Source organism: Dermacentor variabilis, chromosome 1 (genome assembly GCF_050947875.1).
Source record: "Dermacentor variabilis isolate Ectoservices chromosome 1, ASM5094787v1, whole genome shotgun sequence".
Classification (NCBI taxonomy): Eukaryota; Metazoa; Arthropoda; class Arachnida; order Ixodida; family Ixodidae; genus Dermacentor; species Dermacentor variabilis.
In genome coordinates, this window is record NC_134568.1 from 235,364,983 (window position 1) to 235,386,469 (window position 21,487).

The following is a 21,487-nucleotide window of genomic DNA, read 5'->3' on the forward strand; positions in this document are numbered from 1 at the left end:
ACAGAGCAATGTAGCAAAGCTGTCTAGTGTTTGCAAGGAAGGAACATCAAAGCAGCAACTTGGAAATTTGTAGGAAAACAATGCACAGCTACCAAGCAACACAAAACAAACAGTTATAGGAATATATAGCCACAGCAAAGACAAAACAGCAAATGAAGCAAAAGAATACAAAAAGATAGAGTCCTCACAGTCCTGGCAAGCTTTGTTTGCAGTGGCTTTGATGCAACATTTGAAGCCAAGGGGTTCTGTTCAGCCTTCATGGCATGCAATGCCAGTTTTGGCACTGGTGCTGCCCATGTGTTGACTTGCACTGCCTCTACCTTTGACCTCTTTGGCTTGCTGGCACAAATGTTGACACTGCATGAGCCAAGCAAAAATTATTCTTGGCTCTTCACCAAATGCCCTATCAACAAGATGACCATGAGAATTCCAGCGTTTTAAAAAAAATATATAGGGGGGAAAAAAAAGAAGTGAGAATCATTACATATATTCCTAACAGGAAGCTTTAGTTATGAGAGGTGTGACTTGGGCTGGCTGGTATGGCATTTTTGAAAATGCAAAAACCAAAGGGCACACACAATATTGCATGTGTAATATTGGGTGTGTGTCCACTTACTGTGTTCTGTGTTCTTGTGCAGTTCCATTTCCAAAAATTTACTTATGAAGCTTCTAAATACATAATCTTTGAATGCAGGTGAGAATAAGTACTACAAGAAAGGCAGCCCATTTTAACGCGATAGCGTTAAGGAGCTCGTGTCGCAGAAAAGCCGGTGTCGTCGGCGTCGGTGTCGGCGTCCGCAGCGTTGGCCGTGAGCGATAAATCCCAGCAGGCACTTCATGAATAAAAAACAACTTGCAAGATGGGCTGGGTGGGAATCGAACCAGGGTCTCCGGAGTGTGAGACGGAGACGTTACCACTGAGCCACGAGTTCGATGCTTCAAAGCGGTACAAAAGCGCCTCTAGTGAACGCGGTGTTGCCTTAGAAACAAGCTGTTTCTATGGCTCAGGCGTGCGTCGCTTGCTCAGGTGCACATTTCGTTGTCGCGCCGAACGCTGCGTTGCTCGACGCTCACCGCGTCCGATGCGGGGCGCGTAGTCGCTGTGCCGTACGTAGCCCATTGTCTTACACCCCTTGGCGGGTCGACGGGAACGCTGTCGCGTTCCACTCTTGAAGGCGAAGCTTAAGCGTCCTCCAATTTTTAAATAGAGGCCATAAATAAGAATTCTGATTCAATAGAAGGGAAAATAAGCTTGTTTCTTTAATGTGACGAAATTCATTGAAATTGTTTCAGTGACTGCATAAGGGGAAATTTTCTAGAAAAAAAGAAAAAGAAAAAAAAGGTGCACTTTAGGCTCCAGTAAATACCATAATCAGAAACTGTGAGCTACAGTTATTGCTTGAAAATCCTCCTAAGGCAGGCCAAAAATAGCAGTTTTCGACAGGAGATGACATGTGTTCAACCCACAGACTGTCCCCTAAGCTCCGCCGAGAAAGACGCTGCGTCACTAAAGGGGTCGCTATTGAGGTCAGGCACATTCATGCTGACCGGTCGAGTTCGAATTCTCTGACAAAGGCCAATTTTAGGATAGAAATAACAAAAGTTCTGGCCCGCAGAAATGCATGGGCACCAGCTGGAACCTTTGGTCAGGATTGAATGAACCGAAAAATCTAATTAACCAGAGCCAAATTAGCCTGTCTAATGTACTGCCTTCTATGCAAGTTTGAATATGGAAACCAGGGTCGGTCCCAAGCTAAAGCTTCCTTGTAAATTCATTTGGCAAAATCGCTGTAGCCTGCCATTATCATAACATGTCCAATACCTAGCCTTCCTTCCTTCTCAATTTTCTTATGAAGTACTTGGCAGCCATATGAAGCAGCGCAGAAAGATGACCAACATTTACAGGAGGTTTACCCTTAATGCAACTAAAAACAGCTTGTGTTGCATGAGCCTTTCAGGAGTGGACACAAATAAGAGTAGGAGCTCTTTCAAACAAACATTTTAACAGGTGGCCTCACGTACAAGGCAACATTGGTTATGCAAGGTAAGACAAGCATAGGCTTCATGCCTCTTGAGGAACATTACAATCCGTCCTTTTTTTGTGTGTGTGTGTAAAAAGAAAAAACGAGCGGAGAAAAATAAATAAGATCAGACAAAAGGGTTTTGATGGTTGTGACAGACGACAAAGTGCCAAATACAACTTCCCTCTCCAGTGGCAGTTATCAGGCAGGCAAGAGACTGCGCAATGAATTTCTGCACCTTCAAATCATGCAAAGAGCTGTTTCTCACTGCTGATTTTGCACCATCTAACAGAACCCTCCTGGGTTTGGCATGGCTTCTTGCTGTGTCGGCCGTTACATTGGTGGACATACAGTAGAACCTTGTTGATACGTTCGCGTCACGCAGTGCGCTCGTCCCCATGACACTGCTGCCTAGAAGTTGCCGCTGTGCATCTGCCTGATTTGGTGTTCGCATATCGGCATGGCTTATAAGCAGTGAAGTGCATAAATATAAATATTGCACAAGATTAATGTACTGGCCTTTGTGGTGAATAAACAAACACTGCATGAGATAAGATATTGCATAGGATGAAAGCAAACAACTGTATGCATCGCAGTTCTTTACCATTTAATAAACCGCTTCCCTAATGCTTCATATGACAGATTCCAACAAGTGTATTTGATCAGCATAATTTTGAATAGTTTGTCATGAGCACAGAGACTTTTAGGATACCTATGCAGTTTATCACTGGTGATTTATCTTTAGATGCAGCACACAAGCAGCAACAAACTTTAAACAGCAAAGACAAACAAGCAACACACTGTATTCAGATCACAGAACTTTTTAGCGAGCTTGCTCTTGCCTATTTTGGCCACTTCCGGAACTTGTCTGAATAAACTTGCACAAAGAAGGTGCCCCTCTTTCATCATCAGAAGACTTCTAAGGGTATTGTCGAAAACTGAAGAGTGAAACTCTGTTCAGGCCTTATTTGCAGTACTAAATGTCCATTCGCATTAAGCATTACGAGAAATCAACACGATCCCCAGCATTATGTCTGTGATCCCGAGGAAGCTCGGCAATATGTCAACAACTCGAATGTTTCTTACTTGTGCCCACTGTACACCAGATCTTGGTTCGTACAATATGCCCAATGAAAGGTTTCTGGATGCATTTTTTGCAATGTTGCATTGCTCCATCTGATCAGTACCTCAAAGACTTAAGAAGCATAATTTCTTTTTTTTATCATACGTAACACTCTTAAAATCGTAGAATTCGCCTAAATCATAGAACTTTATAGAAAAATTGGAATAGTCTGCAGGTACGAGTTTGTATAACTTACAGAAGGAAACTGAAGTTTTTGTAGACAAACTTATATAAAAGCAAAATTTTGTGCAAATGCCATGACATACTTGTGATAACTCAAACTGACAGTGAAAATTTCATTATTATTGCTTTCTATTGCCAATACAGTGGACTCTCATAAAGCAGAACTTCAAGGGACCAGTGAAACAACAAGTTCCACTTATCACGAGTTTCATTTACTGAGAGATTCAGCTCAAGCCTATACACTCCAGTGGAAGGGGCAGCTACTTCATTGTCCACGGCAGATAACAGGTGTGGCAAATCTGATTAGGAAGCTTCCTCTCAGTTTCAACTTGCACGCAGCTGCTGACCAGGGCGAGCAGCATAAAACATTTTTTTTTTTTTGAAAATGAGAAGACAAGTCACTGTGTAAAAAAAAAAAAAAATTGCCATTTTAGTGAAGCAACCTCTCTCAAAATCATTGATAAATTTGATTTTAGTCTCCACCGTGAGCGCACTGTGCAGGCCGCCACCAAAAACGCTGAGGCTATCTCACAGCTAACCAACACAAACCACAGCAAGCCACATTCATGATAGCGCCACGTTAACCACAGCACCAACAAAAGCCACCTTGGCAGTAACGTTGAGAACTGGCGAGAAAGCTCGAAAAGAAACGCGCTAACAGTGATGTCGCTGCAATTGGCTGCTCAGTTTCATTTCCAGCAATATTTTTAGTTATGTTTATTTGGAGTTTGAAAAAAATATGGTTCCATTTGATGGGCTTCTGTTTGCACTGCCTGCAAAACCAGCCAATCATACGGCCATTCTGTTTAAGTGGAAATTCCGCTAACAGAGAGTCTACTGTATATAAAAACATAGTCATCTGGCAATAAAGTATCTGTTAAGTGCTAGCTCTACTTTACCGTGTCAAGCATTGTAACAAAAGAAAAGAATGACATAAAAAAATATCTTACTATTCCTCTTTTCGCTTTTGGTCTCTCAAGGAAACAGTTCGTGATCGCAGCTGTGTAGCCAGTTTTGGAGTCACAGGAATTGTGGGCTTTTTAAATGCCAAGTCTCGGCATTGTCCACCTGACCAGGGCAGAACCAACAATAATATGATACATTCAGATACTATTCTTCATACGCACTGCAGACATCATAGGCATGTCACACAACATAAGCCCCCAAAAAATTTTAAATGATGTCCAAACTCTTCCAGCTGCAATTTATAGCAGAGCCCTTCTAACAAATTGCTTGAGAAATGATGCTGGACATTCTCTGGCCCAAAAATGTTAAAAATTATTATGATCATGTGGATCTTCCATTTTGAATATGCATATGACAAGAATGCTACTTAACACTGACAGTTTCATTTATGCACACTACAAAAATGGGGCATAAAGTCTTCAAGAGCAATTAGATTTGTTGAACAAGTTGCTAAATTCAGTGTCAGAAAGCTTTGGTCTAGAGTTCCAACATTATGTTACAATAAAGTGTAATTAAACTGGAGCAATAACGTTAACTCTGCAACGCTCCTTAGAAAGCTTGCCGAGCAGCACTGATAGCAGAATCATGATGTGGTTATTTCACGAGACAGACATAGTATCAACGAGTGGCACTATGATCATTAGCTAAAAATTTAATGCATGATTGATGTCCGCACGATACTGCAAGTACTGCAAAAAAAAAACTATGGCATAACATTTCACAACCATTATCACACAGCCGCGGGCGAGGTGTTGCAGCCATGGAAACGATGCATCAACCTGTAAAGAACATTGTATGCCAACAGCCACCTCAAGGAAGCTGTTGTAACCATACGAATGACACCGTGGCCTCCGAGATCTGACCGCACACCACCCGATCACAGATCCCATGGGAACGCCATCAACAGGCTGAGCAGGCTTGGTAACCATGGCGCACAAACTTCCTTTACATAACATCAATGCTATGTGTCTATTGAGCACCACTCTACATCATAGGAGAGTGAAATGTGACATCCAGAGCTGCAAAAATTAGAGTTTAGAATTATTCTCATTTTGCTTGTATTTTGAAGTTCCTGCAACGAATAACATGGCTTTGCACGCATGAATTTCCATAATTCTTTTTGCTGTTCTTTGACTTGCTAAGAAAGGGCCTAGAGCAAGAATGGTGGTCTTAAAGCGTTGCAGAGCTCCTTTAATGCACAGCCATACACAATAAAACCTTTCAATTACAAACACAGGCTGAAGAAAATAACAGGTGCTTTATTTATTTACAGGTGAGGAAATACAACATATGGGGGCTACCAGCAAATTTTAAAATTTACTGAAAGCCAATGAAAACTCTGGAAGAAAACTTGCATGGAATGCAGTGGCGACCACGCAGCATCAAAACATTTACGCCACTGGCTCACCTCTACAAGTTCAGAGCACTTCAACAAACAAAGCTATGAAAGCCACTACCTTGAGAAGGCTTTCAGAACCTGAACAATATAGGCATGATTTGAAATTAATAGTGCAAGCATAAACACCTAACTCACTTTCTCTTACATGTGCTTATTCTTTGACGCCACTGCACTTCATACAAGGTACAAGTTCAAGGAGGAATTAATGACAGCAGGTCTTGCAAGGAAAAGATTGGCAGCTTCCTGCAAATATCCAGTCACCATAACATCCCTAGTCTACACCATCCCATATATGTATCGACAAGTTTTATTGCCAGTCAAACTTGTTTTCTGAATCTCTATTCAAGCTTCTTGGCACCTATATTTAACAGGACACTAATGGCAAATACTAAGTTGACATGGACTGTTTAAATACCACTCCAGTAACCTCACAGCGCTTGTTTCATGCCAAGAAAATACTTAGTTTACAAGAAAATTGCATCTGAAGGGTTCAAATACCTTTATCGCAATTCAAATCTCCCGCCACCCAACCGGGGAGTGGTAACATTGCATATGCCTTCACTGCCCTTTGCTGCCGTCGGTGAGTAAAACAATGCCCGACAGAAGGCGGTACAGTTTTTTGCACAGAACAAAAATGCACAGCCATGGAGAAACCGAGCCAAGACAGGTAGATTCACTACAGCAGCTGCTTTGGGTCAAGTGGCATGGACCCTTCAGGCACCCAGCAACATCACACAGACGTGGAATTCCCTGCTAATTGTAGTTTGTGCGAGTTTTGCAAGCTAGCAAAACCAGTGCAGCACTACACGATAACGAAACCACTGAAATGGGAAAACGCGGACAGTATAGTCGAGCAAAAACGAAACCTTTCAACCGTAGGCATCATTCATTGTCAGGGGCAATGTCAATGAGTTCTTTTTTCTAAAAATGAAATATAACTGGACAAGTAGCATTTTCTTTCGTCCCATATTGCAATAAAATGATGTTTTTAAAATAAGTGGTTGAGTATTAGTGACAGAATTTAAATGAGGAGTGCCTTCGCCATCAGGCAAGTACTTGAATGTCCCGGGGGAGTCTCTAATCATGTCCTCCATGTGCCTCAATTGTTAGATTACCAAGGCTCTGTTCCCAATGATATTGATGCCTTAGAGATTCTCGAGCACTAATCTATCACCTTAGCTTAACTTATTATTTGCCTTTAGTGTCCTTTTAAAGCAGCCCTGCAACACTTTTTTAAGGCCACCATTTTTTGCTTTAGATATATTCTCATTATGTAAAAAAGGAACAGCAAAAGAAATGATAATGCAAACAAACCTAAGTTATCGGTTGCAGAAGCTTCAATACAAGCAATATGTTAGTTGCCCTCAACTCAAATTTTAGCAGCTCTGGATGCCAGATTTCCCTCCCCCATAAAATGAGAATTGCAGTGTTCAATAGCAGCAGGGCAATGATGCTACCGAGCGGAAGTTGGCATATCATGACTGCCAAGCCTGCTCAGCTCATTGATGGCACTGTTTCCATGGTTACAATAGCATCTGCGAGGTGGAAGTTGGAAAGCCTTGTGCTCTGCGTGCTGATGGCATCATTTTCATGGTTACAACACCTCCTTCATGGCTGTCATGAGACTTCAATGATAATTAAAATGGATGTAAAATGCCATGTCACAGTGCCATTGCAATACTTGCAATACGATGCCACCTTACAGTTTTAATCAATGATTTTTTATCAATGACTGGAGATTGATATGTCTGTTACATGATGTGCATGATATTGCTGCATTAAGAGGATGCTATCGGTGATGCCCAACACGCTTTTTTGGCACGTTACAGGACCCCCTTCAAGTGTCATCAATTTGCACATGGGAAAACATGCATAGAAAAAAAAAAAGAGGAATGGAGGCTGCAAAAGTAACTTTTTGTTAAATCGCTCAATGAGGCACTGAATGCTGGAATGTTACAGTTCTGCTTTGCAAACTCATTTCCCACTGTAGCCTTTCACTCAAACTATTTCCTCTCCCTAATGAGCATCACATGTGAAATATACAGATGCCAAGTGCAGCATTAGCAACTGTGATGCAGCTGCATTTGATGGCAGAGTAAGGCGGCATTCATCAGCAAACACCTTGGGTGCAAGCTCCAAGCGAGAGGGGGGTTCAATGTTCTGAAGCCATTCGCAGACAAGGGATGCAGAGGCTAAATTTAATTTAGATTATCCTAAGCTCTTTAACATGTACTCCAAGAATGGTAAACAAGCATTTTTGAAACCCGCCTCTGACAGAATGCAGCCACTGCAGCCCAGGAATTGAACTTGCAACATTGTGCTCATGCAGCAAAACACCATGAGGAGCTCTATCCCAAGCACTATTGTTACAAGGGTAAAGTGCATGTTGGAGCAGCATAGCACAGAAAATTTTAAAAGATGAATAAGATGGCAGAACTGTTTAAACCTTGCAGTCAGTGATTTAAATTGAAACTTCTAAAGAACAGGGATTTCTTTTAGGGAAGACAGATCACCCTATTTGCCAACTACTCACCTGGGTCCTTTGGTACCCGTCGAAACCTTGTTGGCGTTTTGCTGTGGAATTTGCCTACAAATTCAGCCAAACTTTGGCACTGTGCTGCTGGAGGAGCAGCAGGCTTTCTCAGTGCAGGACTGGCACCCTTCCGCACTGACGAAGCAGCAACACTCTTCTGAATTGCTGAGGGACGTACATGCTGTCTCGCTGATAAATGGACTACATGCTTCTTCCCAACTAATAGAGGCACAGACTTCTTCATTGCTGTAGGAACAGCAGGCTTGCTTACTGCTGAAGTGGCTACACCTTTTCTCAGTGACAGACCAGCAGCACTCTTCCCTACTGCTGATGGAGCTGGACGTTTCCTTACTAATACAGTTTGCACCTTCACAGATGTTGAAGGCTTTTGGACCACAGAAGCTTTTTGCTTGCTCAGGGCAATGTTGCAGGGCGAGGCAATGGCATTGCGAACTCGTAGAGGGTGCCTTTGTTTGCTATTAACAACCTATACACAGACACATCATAATGATGCCTAAACACTCCTGGGACACATAAACCAAAACAACAAAGACAGCAACATTTGGCAATCATATAAAATCTGCACAATATTAGAAACCCATATGTAACAGCAGGTGTCAAATGTAAAAAGTGCAAAGAGTGTAAAGAGTGCAAAGGGGTGAAAGTTCCTTTCAGTCATTTCTCTAAAAAAAGCAGCACAAAAAGGCAACGACACAGTGAATTCAAGCTTCAATGATGCTACTCCTGAAGTGTTACTGATGCTTAGAAAGCCCACAGCTATCCACCTAAAGGCTGCTTTCAAGTTATGCAGGGTGGCTATATGCTCAAAAACCCATGTGACGTTTCACATGCAACCCAGCAGACATGTCTCGACATGACAAAATTCACCTTATGCAAACAATCACTACGTAATGATACTCTGAGTATAAAGTGCATAATCCAGTAAAGCCAAGCAGTGCTTACATAAAGAAGGTAGCTTTGGGTTTCTTACAAACTAGTAATTCCAAATGTTGCAATTAGCTTGAAATAAATTTTCAGCTGTTGCAGAGTAAAATTCACAAAAGACAGCATAAGCAAAAATTTCGGCAAGCATCAAATTAAGCACATGACACACAACAGACAGTGTATGCAGTTATCAGGCCTCGTAATAGTGTGCAATGAAGTTAACATTTACCTTGGTACCTGTTAATGCAGTAAATTTCGCTTAATTTGACCCTAGAGGGACTAACAAAAATAAATCGAATTACTCAATGGGTCGAACTAAACAAGATGCAGAAAAAAATGCTAATACACACCACTGATTGACTTGACAGTATTTTCCCAATTCTAACATGCTCCCGAATCAAACGGGCACACGTTTTATGAATCTAAAGTTGAAAACTAACATAGAAATGACATTAAATCTCCTAACCCTTCCAGTTTCTGGCGTTTTGGAGGTGACATCTCCAGCATCAGATGTTTTTTTTTTTTCTCAAATATCATAAAACGAACACAATAGTTTACTTTTGGTTACACAGAATAAAAAAATTGACGCAGGTAATGGCAAACGCACTCTTAGCCTGGCTCTCACATTCCTATACACTATTCATTTCGTATCTCCTAAACTAGTTTTGTTCTGAAGTGCACGCTTCTGGGATAGCACTGCCGTGTCAGGGCACGTAAAAAGAAAGTCTTCTAAAATCATAACACAGATGACCGAAACACGCAAGAGCGGTGGCCTTGCGCTATGGGTCAGATATTTAAACGAAGTATTGACACAGTAGCGGTGCTAAAGTCCGGGAACCACACCTCTCATCTGCGGATGCACGCTCCGTAAAGCGCATTCCACAGCATGCTAAATCTAAAGTGCACCCGATTTGTTAGAAAGAAAAATGGGTAAGAATCTAATACCCCTGTCAAGCAGGCAAGTTAAGTGCACCGCCGAAGTGGAGCCACATCATGTTCCTTAAAAAGTTTATGTGCAATAAGATCCTATTGCGCGCCGCACACTTTGTGCTTTAGGTGTGAGTGAAAGTGTGTGAGCAAGGGTGAGACAAGAAATACGGTGGCTTCACGAGTGCTGCCTCCCCCCCCCCCCCCTCGAGCGAGGGGCAGGGGGAGACAGTAAGTTGGTGTGCTCGCGATTTCTTGCGCGTGTCTCGGCCGTGGCTGCGCATCGCTGTAAGTGCGGCTGAGCGCATAAGCAGCCACGTGCGGAAAGAATGGGCGTGCCAAGATGGCGTGGCATCATGTAAGCTGCCTTCCCATGCGTTTAGTATAAAAGGTTGTGTAATCTCAAGTTTCGGTGACTTGTTGGAGCGAGAGGGAAGACGAAGCGTTCATTCCCCGCTGCCGGCGCTTTTCATGACAGCATTGTCCCAGTGCAGGCGACGCTATCAGCCACGGGGGAGGAATGCATGCAAAAGCATGACTGGCTTCGCCTAATTAGTACCGCCGATCTGAAGATATTGTCTATGTGGCATGAAACCGTATCATTCGTTCCCAACTGCCAAATTCATCAAAATGAATTTTCTCATTCAAACTTGCTTTATTCGAGAATCCGATAATTCGGAAAATTGTGCGGCCCCTTTCTGTGCAAGAAAAATCGATCAGCAACTGTACTTATTTGCATAAAAGGTCGAATTTGAATAGAACGAAATTTCGATATAACGAAGCAAATTGCTGATTTTACCGACTTTGTTATATAGAGGTTTAACTGTGTCTGTATCCTTTCTGTGCTGAAAAAAAAACTCTGGCCACTTGACGTTTCGTGTTCTATTGAAGCACGCATTTTTTTTTTTTTTTTTAGATAAATTCTTTATGGTTGAGCCCCAAGGTTGGGACAGATGGCATGGAATGAACCTTGTCTAATTTGTTACACTGTACATACATACCTTACAATCTTTTCGGTCATCTTCAAGCTTCCTTTCGTCTTTCTGAAACAGTAAAAATTGAAGTAGAAAATATTTTTGAACTTTCTTTTCACGGTCTCTATCATTCCCAGAATGTAGCAGCAGTGTCATTATTGCATTAGGGGGTGTCTCAGATTTACTGGCTTTTTGTGCACTTGGCTTATTTCTCGGCAGAAAATAACTTACAGAAGTTGTCAGACCAAATTCTTGTCTTGTTTTTTAAAGAAAGATATGCAGTGTAACTTTTCTTGCAAATGTAAAAGATTAATTTGCCTTGAGCAGCTGCTAAAAACACCCCTATACATCGTGGGAGAGTCTCTAGCGTTCGTTTAGATCAATTCCTGGCTTACTAAATGTCTGCTCTTATTAAAAGCAAGAAACTGGCTCTAGTCTAGCATAATAGCTTTTTTTTTTAATCCAATAAAAGGAACATTAACTATAAAATTTAGGCAAGCTAAGTTAGAGTGCTTATTCTGTGATATCAAGTTTTGCCTCGAACAGGGCTCCTGTAAATGAGAAAATTATGTACCGTGAGAGGAAAGTTGCATCACCATTTTTCGAAAGACAAAACCAGCTCCTGCTGATGCACATCCTCCAGCATCAACTACACAAGGGTGTTCAACCATCAATATTAAGCAACTGTCAAAACTGAAAGCTCTCTTCTAACCAAGAACTCATGCACTGACCAAGCGCTGCCTATATTGTAAAAAAATGAAAGGATAATTCTGTTTGGCTTTGACATTCTTCCACAATTTGATGTCCCTGCCTGTTGCATAGACTGTGTGCAGCTACCAATAAAGGGTGTGTGTGGAGGAAGGGACATCTAGATCAGAAAACCAACAAGCCATCTAATTTTGATTGGACTGTGTGGCACAGACATGTAACTCAGTTTTTAAATTAGTACTCCCATAAAAGAAAGAAAAGAGAAACTTGGCGTTTCCCTTCCCTCCCCAACCACTATGCTTGAGCTAAAAGTGAAGTCTGTGGAAAAGAGAATTTGGATAAAACAACCCCTTGCAGGGTGAAAATCTTGCCAGAAACTGCTACTGAGAAAGAAATGGGTAACACCAACTTGTATCACCTGATCTTAGCTTGCAGCTGTTTTCAAAGATGTATTAAATAAATTACAGAAGCTGAAGATGGGGTACTGAGCATCTTTTCATATCAGCTGTGCAAAATATTGTGAAGATATATCCAATTTTGTCTGAGCTGCTGTTGCAGTTGCTTTTCTCGAAGTTGACATGATGGTCTCAAACACACCACATTAAAAAATCCAGCTTTATTTTTCTAAATATAGAAAAAGTAGCTCAACGTAGGCGTCGTCACAGCGGTATACAGAAGTGGTGACACCTTCTGTGAATGAGGCGCTGAAAAAGGTATCCTGGCGTCTGGGACATTGGAATGTGTTGGTGAGGGTGTTTCAAAAAAAAAAAAAATACACTGAAAAAAAAAGGGTGGGGGGGGGGGACTGAAACCGAAATTATAAATAGGAGGATGACAAGAGTAAAAGCGGGTGAGGGCAGGTGTATATGGGAAAATGGATTGTATAGTTGATATATGTGTAAAAACGTGAAAGAGTATATTAAATTAAGCAGTATGCAGGAAAAATTGGAAATGGAGGAATAGGTGAGGTTAAGAAAATTAAGGTTAGCTGGTGGCACAATGTGTTTTGTGCCATGGTTGATGATATGAGAGTTTCAGGTTTAAGTTACAGCTTTTAGAGATTCTAAGTTGCCACGTGCCAAATAACTTCCCGTCTAGGGTAGGCATTTAAACTTGTGCATGAGGTATGATTCCGTATACTTCCTCTTGCGAGGTAAACGGAAATTTGTTTGCAGCATGTAGAGCCTTGCTTTGTCGAATACGTGACCATGTTCATTGAAATGGCTGGCTACTGTTTTAGGTAAACTGTGCTTTGTAACTGCACGGTGACCATTGAGTCTTGTACAAATTTGTTGTCCAGTCTCACCTATGTATTGTTTGCTTTAAGTGGCACATTCTAGACAGTAGACTACGTTGCTTGATGTGCAGGTGAAACTCGAAGTTACCTTATGTGAGTAATTCGATGCCATACTTTTTACTGTAGTAGTACATTGAATATGTTTGCATGTTTGCAAAGTGTTGTTTGCACTAATATGTTTGCATTAGTGTTGCGTCTGTAGGCTACTCTGGGCGGGTCAGGAAAAATCTTATGAAGTTTCTGGTTACTGGTGACAATTGGGTAGTATTTACTGAGGATGTTGTTCACATTTGGGAGTGCGTATGAGAATTTAGTAAGAAGAGACGTTGTTGTTCTTGTGATCCTAGTGCGGGACTTGAGGACCGTGGCTCGATCAAGTTTGGTTGCATCGACGTAAGCTTTCTGAAGGGCACTGTTTGGGTGGTTCCTGTTTTATAGAGTTTCTTTATGAGTTTGATAGGTTTTCATATATGTAGTCTTGATTTTCAAGGCAACGGCGACGTAGTCGTCTCGCTTGGCCTTTAAAGATGCCTTGTTTGCAATGTCTAGGATGGTGGCTCGTATATTTTAGGTACTGTGGTTTGTCGAAAGGTTTCCTATACAGCGTTGTCTTTAGCGTCCCATTGTCAATGTGCATTGTTGTGTCCAGAAAGTTTATGCATTCTGTTGAAGATTCTGATGTTAATTTTTTTGTTGGTAGAAAAGAATTTAGAAATGCTACATATTTATCTAGACTGTCTTGACCATGTTCCCATATTATGAATATGTGGTCTATGTACCATAGGTATGTGTGGGGCTTGTCTGTGCAGTACCTCCCCTCCCCCCCCAATTGGAAATCAGTTTCTAGAATCCCCATAAATATGTTCGCTAGGTTGGTGCAAAAGGTGTACCCATACTTGTTCCATGTATTTGTAAGTAGTAACTCTCCTCAAATTCGAATTTGCAAAAACTAATTCAAGGAGAGATAAGTAGACTTCAATAGAGTGCTGTGCATTGTGTTAAGAAAGCATTTGTTTTATCAAACATAACCCATTGGGGATTGGAATGTTGGTGTACAGGACCGTGACGTCTAGTGTTGCAACAACTGTTTTCAGGTAATGTGCCTTTAGTATTGATGTCCTCCATAATTCTCAGTAGGTGGGGCGCATCTTGTACAAATGACAGAAGTGTTTTAGGAAATTAACTGAGGAAGTGGTTAAGGAATGTGGAGATGTTCTCTGTCAGGGTAATGTTTGATACTAACGGGCACCCTGGGATATTAGCGGTGCATAGTTCAGTGGATGGAATTTTATTAATTTTTGGAAGGAGGTAAAACCGTCCGGCGGCTTTGTTGCTTGGTTTAAGAAATTTGTATTCTGACGGTGTTATGAATTCATCAGCCAAAAACGGTTTAAGCCTGTTCGCAATTGCCAGTGTGTATGCTAACATCGAATTGTGGTCTAGCTTATGGTAATGTTCAGGGTTGATCAGATGTCTGAAAACCTTGCGTTTGTATTTTTCTACCTGCCAAATAACTACTTCCACCTTTATCTGCTTCCTTAATAACAATGTCATTCCGGCAACTGAGATTTGAAATGATACGACTCTCCGACATAGTTATGTTTTTAGGTCGCTTAGATGTCTTGGATTGGCTTATAATTTCTTTACTGACAGTTTTAACATATAGGTCAAGTTCTATGGCTTCTTCTCGTTCAGGAGTCCAAGTGGATTGGGCTCTAAGTGGTGTTGTCCCGGTGTCTGGTGTGTTGTTGTCTACGAAAAAGTATGATACGCATTCGTGGGGAAAATTCTGAAAGGTTCTTGTGAAGCTCAAATCCATTTATTGTGTTGTTCGTAGGACAAAAGTTTAGGTCCTTGCTGAGCACACCTATTTCTTCTTTGCTTAATGTTTTTGAAATGTCTACAACATTAGACTAGTTTAATTTTGCGGGAGCTTCCGTCACGTCTGGTATTTCTAGCTTCGAGGTCCCTCTTGTTGGCATGAGGTGGCTGTTTGCCTGGAAGGTTGCTTTCTGATTGAAGTTTGCTTTTTTTCTCTGTGTTTAAACCAATTTTCTAGACTGTTTTTCGTCGTAATGCTCTAAATCTTTCTTCTCATCTTATGTCAGAGCTATGTTCTGAAGTGCGTTCTTGAGGATGTTCTTGAGGAAGGCAGTGTTCCTTGAGGATATTCAAATGTGAGAGAGGCATTGTTTAATGTTGTTTGCCAGTTTGCACGATGGTGTGGTGGGAGTGTTCCTAGAGCTGGTATAGCTTTCAGTGTTAGACCTTTAGAGATTATATTGTTCTCTGTGCAGACTCTGTACGTTTTCAGATGGGAGGTGTAGCTCGCACGTTTTTTGGTAAGTTTTCTAGCCTGCAGGAATTCGGTGCTTCGTGGCAGAGCAGAGTTATTAACTTAGAATGGCTGGCATTTTTTTTGTCTTCTTGCAGGTAGATCTGCGTGGGGTGTGTGTTTGTTTGGCAGGTTTCTTCTCACATGCCTTTCTTAATTACAGCTCGGTTTCTGTTTGATTCTGTGCATGTGCAAGCGGACGTGTGGGTGTCTGTGTGAACACTTCGGTAGATTTTCTGTTGTCTGTTACAGTTGTGTCTGTTTGCATCGTGGCTGATGTCGTTTTTGGAGTAGCGTGTGTCTTGTGGCTCATTTCACATTTCGCTGTCTGTGTTCCGAGTGTTCTTCAGGGGACTGTTGCACTTGTGCAGTGGCTTGTTTCACATTCCACTGCCTGTGTTCTGAGAGTTGCTGAGGTGACTGCTGCACTTGTGTTGTTTGGGGTGGCACAGTCGGCAGAGTCGGTGAGGGTGGTCTCTGAGGTAGATTTAAAGAGTTTTTCTGTACTTGTCCTAAAGGGCCCCTCACCAGATCTGGCCATTTTGACCTGACAAGTGCAGAGCTTACATTGTGCGATAACGATCATGTCTGCAAAGTATTACATTGCTACGCGCCGCAGAAAGACCTGAAATTTCAAACTGAATGCAATTTTTTCCTTCTCCTCGCAGCCGCCGCGCTCCAAGCTGGACGGTGACGTAGTACTCGTGTTCCTGCGCCTACGTATTCGTGTCCGCAGTGTGACGTCGCTCGTGGTGACACGTGACTTCAAAAATTATTCAAGACAACATCTGCTATCTGTGCGATCTGTTGCTTGAATTGAGGAATTGAACTTTAAATAAATAATAAAACACACAAACAGAAATTCAAGAACCTATTCCAGAAAACACTCAGACCTGCTGGAGAAAATCTGGTAGTTATAGGAGGAGACTTTAATGCCCCACACACCATGTGGGGATACTTATATACCAGAGCAAAAGGAAGGGACTTATGGAACTACTCGCAAGAATTAGGCCTCACGCTCCGTCACAGACCCCGCCACTCCAACCAGAGTAGGCACGGCGCTAAGCAGGGACACAACTCCAGACCTAACCTTTACCAAGAATATTGAAAAGGTGACGTGGCACAACACACTGGAAGATTTGGGTACTGACCACCGCATATTGGAGTTACACGTCAGAGAAGGGCCGAATAGACCCAAGGAACGACAGATCAAATTAGTAGACTGGGAACTATTTCGTAGAACGTGAGACGACACAGCAACAATCAATCGCAGACATAGAACAATGGACTAAGGAGCTCAGTGATGACATCAAAGCTGCCACAAAAATAGCACCACCTGAATCTAACTTGGATAAATGCGACAGCAGACTTCTCCACATGTGGGAAGCTAAGCAGTCGCTTCAGAATATACTTAGTGGTCAGAAGCATAACAGAAAGTTAAGAAAGCGCATAGCGCTCCTCAACAAGAAATAGAAGAACATGCTAAGCAATTGACCAAACAACAATGGGACGAAATATGTAATTCCATGGACGGACAATTAAGCACCGGCAAAACCTGGCACATGCTCAGGTTCCTGCTTGACCATGACAATAACAAGAAAAATCACATGCAAGCCATTAATAAGTTAATACATGCATATGAGGGCACAGAAGAGGAATTTCTCAATGAATTACAGCAGAAATACTTAACACAGGCACCCCCTTGCATCTATCCTAGCTACAACGGGAATACAAACGCAAAATTAGACGAAGAACTCACCGAGGCAGAAATCCGCGCGACCTAACAAAAGTTAAACACCAAATCCGCCCCAGGCCCGGACGGTATAACCAACAAGACTCTCGGGAACCTCGATGATGAATCGATAGCCAAACTAACAGAATACATAAACGAGTGTTGGGTAAAGAGAGAAGTGCCAGCTCAATGGAAGAAAGCGACGATAACGCTCATTCCAAAACCTGGTAAGAAGCTTGAGATCGACAACCTCAGACCAATCTCCCTTACATCCTGCGTTAGAAAATTAATGGAACATGCAATTTTAAACAGAGTAGACAACTTCTTAGAGGATAATAACATATACCCAGATACATTGATAGGATTTCGCAAAAATCTTTCGACACAAAATACGATGCTCCAACTTAAGCATCAGATAATCGATTATAAAACGTGCTCGACAAGGGCCCCCCCCCCCCCCCATCTTGGGCCTTGATCTTAAAAAAGCTTTCGATAATGCCAACCACGCAACCATATTGGAAAACATTGAACGAATAGGACTAGGGCAACGGATGTATAACTACATCAAGAGCTTCTTATCAGATAGGAAAGCAGTAGTCTCCGTCGGAGAGCTCAAGTCGCCCGAGATCGACATAGGGGGGGCCGCACGCTGCAAGGCGCTGTCATCCCGCCGATGCTGTTTAATCTCGTCTTGATGGGACTCCCCCAAAAAATTAAATCACATAGAGTCCCTGAATCACACAATCTATGCGGACGATATTACTATCTGGACTTGTGATGGCAGCGACGGATCAATAGAACGACTCCAGACTGCACTTAACACAGTAGAGGAACACCTCATAGGAACAGGCCTCACATGCTCTGCAGAGAAATCTGAACTTCTATTGTACCGCCCCACACTTAGAGGCAGGCCTCCCAAAGGATACGACAGAAACAAGGCTCATGAGGAAATCAGGCTACACAACAAGAACGGGCGGAATATCCCAATACTCAACCAGCTCAAGGTGCTGGGTCTGGTAATCGAGAACAAAGGCACAAATAGGGAAACCATAAAGAAGTTAGACACAAAGGTAACAAACACCATGAGATTAATCAAACTAATTACTAACAAGCACCAAGGTATGAAGGAAGAAAGTATCATACAGCTGATACAATCATTCGTAATCAGTCAGATCACATACATAGCAGCCTTCCACAATTGGTTTGCAGCTGAAAAGCGTAAAATTAACAACATGATAAAAAAGCATACAAACTAGCACTAGGGATTCCGATCAGTACGAGCACGGATCTCTTGCTAAAGTTAGGACTCCACAACACACTGGACGAACTCATAGAAGCACAACAAACATCTCAAGCAGAGCGACTAACCAAAACCAAAACGGGACGGCATATACTAAGCAAACTAGGAATTAATTACCACAATCTATACGGGGAAAAGAGGACGATAACGAGAGAAATTCGTGACAAACTCCTAGTACCAAATATACCCAAGAACATGCATCCAGGTTACAACGACGGCAGACGCAAGAGTAGAGCAGAGAAAATTATCCAAAGCTTTGGGTCAGACGACAGAGCAATTTTCGTAGACGCGGCTGAATACCCAAACAGAAATAGCTATGTAGCAGTAATCGTAGATCACACCCAAAAACCCCTTGCAAGCGTATCAGTTAATACCAAACATTTCGAGACAGCAGAGGAGGTAGCCATTGCACTAGCATTGGTCTCCACGAATGCTCAGTACTTCATTAGCGATTCTCAAGTGGCCATTAGAAATTACGCAAAAGGTAGGATCTCTCCTGAGGCATGGCACATCATCAGAGTCAATGAAGCAAAATTCTCCAATGCAGAGGAGAACGGCAGGCAATTGCTCTGGTTCCCAGCGCATACGACTCCAGACATTCCCGCAGTCAACCTCAACAAGGTAGCACACCGCGAAGCTCGAGGTCTTACTCGCCGAGCTGAGCAAAGAGTGACTTCCATCGGTTAGGAGAACGCGGAGGAGGAAATCTGGAGAGAAAAAGATATATTAACAAGATTTAGTGATATTACCAAACTCTATCAAAATCGGAGGCAAGTATTACCACCGCCTCACACTAAACTGAACAGAGCTGAGTCCGTTACTTGGAGGTGACTACAAACAGAAACTTATACGAGTCCCGTGCAACTAAAAAATTTCTACCCCGATATATACGAGAGCGATACGTGCAAGCTATGCAAGTCTGTTAGAGCCACCCTTCAACACATGTTGTGGGATGTGAAATATACCAAAATAAAATGGCAGCCTCCCCAGAAAATCTACGGGCGCGGTGGTCGGCCGTGCTGCTCAGCTCAGAACTCCAAGACCAACTTTGGGCCGTCCAGCGAGCCAAGGAGGCCGCACGAGAGCAGCAGCTCCCAGTGGCCATCTAGGCGACCCCAGGTCCGGGCCTCCCAATCGCCGGATTCCAAATAGTTACACACACACGCACACATGCACACACAAGCAGAATGTCTGCATGTTTTTTGTTTTACTTTGCACCAAAGCAAGAGAGATGTACTTCCGCTTTGTCTGCTTATTCCCACGGTCGTGCGGTGACATGGGCAGGTACCAAAACTATGCCCTTTTTTACTGTATTCCAGCGCGTGATCATGCTCTGCGAGCCGCTTGTTCTGCCTCAGTATTCGTGTAGCACTGAATTATACCGCTAGTGATGTTTCCTTGTGCACAGTGCACAAAATCGTAAGCTGCACGAACAAGACAACAGCGGGCGCGCGATGCCGTCAGCAGAAATTCAAAATGCTGGGGGAAAAAAAAAGCGAGGAGAAAAAAACAATGAAGGCCTTCATTTTTTTGTGACGTATGTGTCATGCAATCCTCATGGTCCGCTATGAGAGAACGCAGGGAAGGAATTTCGCTTCCGGAGGCTAGATGGGGTGAGTGGAGATAGCGTCTTGCTTGGCAGTGGAGCCCGCCTGCTGAAATCATGGGTTTGCGGCACTGAAATATTTCTATCTCGGCAATCAATAAGCCGATTTGAAAAATTTTTGAGGCAGAACACTCCCTAGAAGACACGTAACAACTTCCAGCGTATAACCAAAATTTGACATGGGGCCTGGTGAGGGGCCCTTTAATAAAGGATTTGACGTGTTAAGAAACTAGCTGTATTCCTCTGCAGTTTAGGTGGAAGCCATCCCAAGCTAGATGTTCGTGCGGTGCTTCGTGTATTTCTGTGTGGTGCATCGTGTCAACGTTCTTGTAGAAGCTCTCCAAGTTGAAAATTAATGAGTTAACTTTGTTGGTCTCCTCATTGTGCTTCATGAGTGTGTTTGGTGGATTAGTGGGTGGGTGTTTGTTTTGTAGGTGGGGAGTGACAGTTGTTATGGTTATGTGTATGTTTGGGTGAGCGGATTGAATTGTTCATATTATGGCGTTAATAGACTCGATCGTTTCTGCGGCGCTCTGTGTATCGAGGTTGTTTGTACCTACATTGATAAAGAAGTGTATGATGTCAACTGGCGTATTACAAACCAGTGGGAGAATATCTGATGTTTGCGCCCCCACTCAGGTATATTATGTACGGTGCGTGCGGGCCTGGTGGAATGTGTTCTTTCAGGTATCTGTACCGCCAGTCAGTACAAACACCTGAAGGAACATACCATATTTTTGTGATTCTAAGCACCCCCCCCCCCCTCTATTTTCGCGAAAACGTTAGGAAAAAAGTTTGCATGCAAATCTAAGCATCCCCCTATTTGTTAGGCAGAGCGCGTAGCCAAGGCCGCCAAATGTGCTTGCCCACTCTGGAATCATTGCTCGGCAGACCTGCAGGCACGTGGTTGAGTCTTCTGTTGGGCGCGTTTCGCGGCCATCTGACCCCAGAGGTAAAGACAAAGCTTCGGAACATCAATAGCGACGTGGTTGTGATTTCGGGTGGCATGACGCCAGTGCTGCAACCCCTCGAAGTTTCAGTCATCCCTTCAAAGCCAATTTCCGACAGGAGTACGAAGAGTGGGTACGAAACCCTGACCGGAAGAAGACGCCGACGGGAAAGCTGCAGAAAAGCGTCCCCATCAACCATCGCAAAGTGGATTTCGGACTCGTGGAAGAGGGTCCAAGTGGACGTTGTGGTCAAATCATTTAAGAAGTGCTCGATCACAAACAACTTCGACGGAACGGAAGACAACCTGCTGTGGGATACCGAGAGCAGCGGTTCAAGCGGTGTGACCAACTCGAGTGGCAGTGATAGTGACTAAGCATCCTACACAAGCGGTGGGTTTACTGTCTACACCGATATTTCTTTTGAATGTTTCCAAAATAAAATGTTATTTCTCGCACCCATCTCGTTGTGATGTCGCAGCGAAAAGAGG

At 42.8% G+C, this 21,487-nt stretch overlaps 1 protein-coding gene across 1 annotated transcript in view; it reads right to left on the reverse strand.

The window, feature by feature from the left end:
- Positions 1-21,487, reverse strand: part of LOC142559750 (uncharacterized) — an 88,397-nt gene that overhangs the window by 57,880 nt on the left and 9,030 nt on the right. Inside the window, exons 4-7 of the mRNA XM_075671356.1 lie at positions 11,099-11,140; positions 8,226-8,712; positions 4,278-4,395; positions 189-357 (exon numbers count right to left, since the gene is read on the reverse strand). Of these exons, the coding sequence (XP_075527471.1) occupies positions 189-357; positions 4,278-4,395; positions 8,226-8,712; positions 11,099-11,140 (816 nt within the window). The remainder of the gene's footprint in view (positions 1-188; positions 358-4,277; positions 4,396-8,225; positions 8,713-11,098; positions 11,141-21,487) is intronic.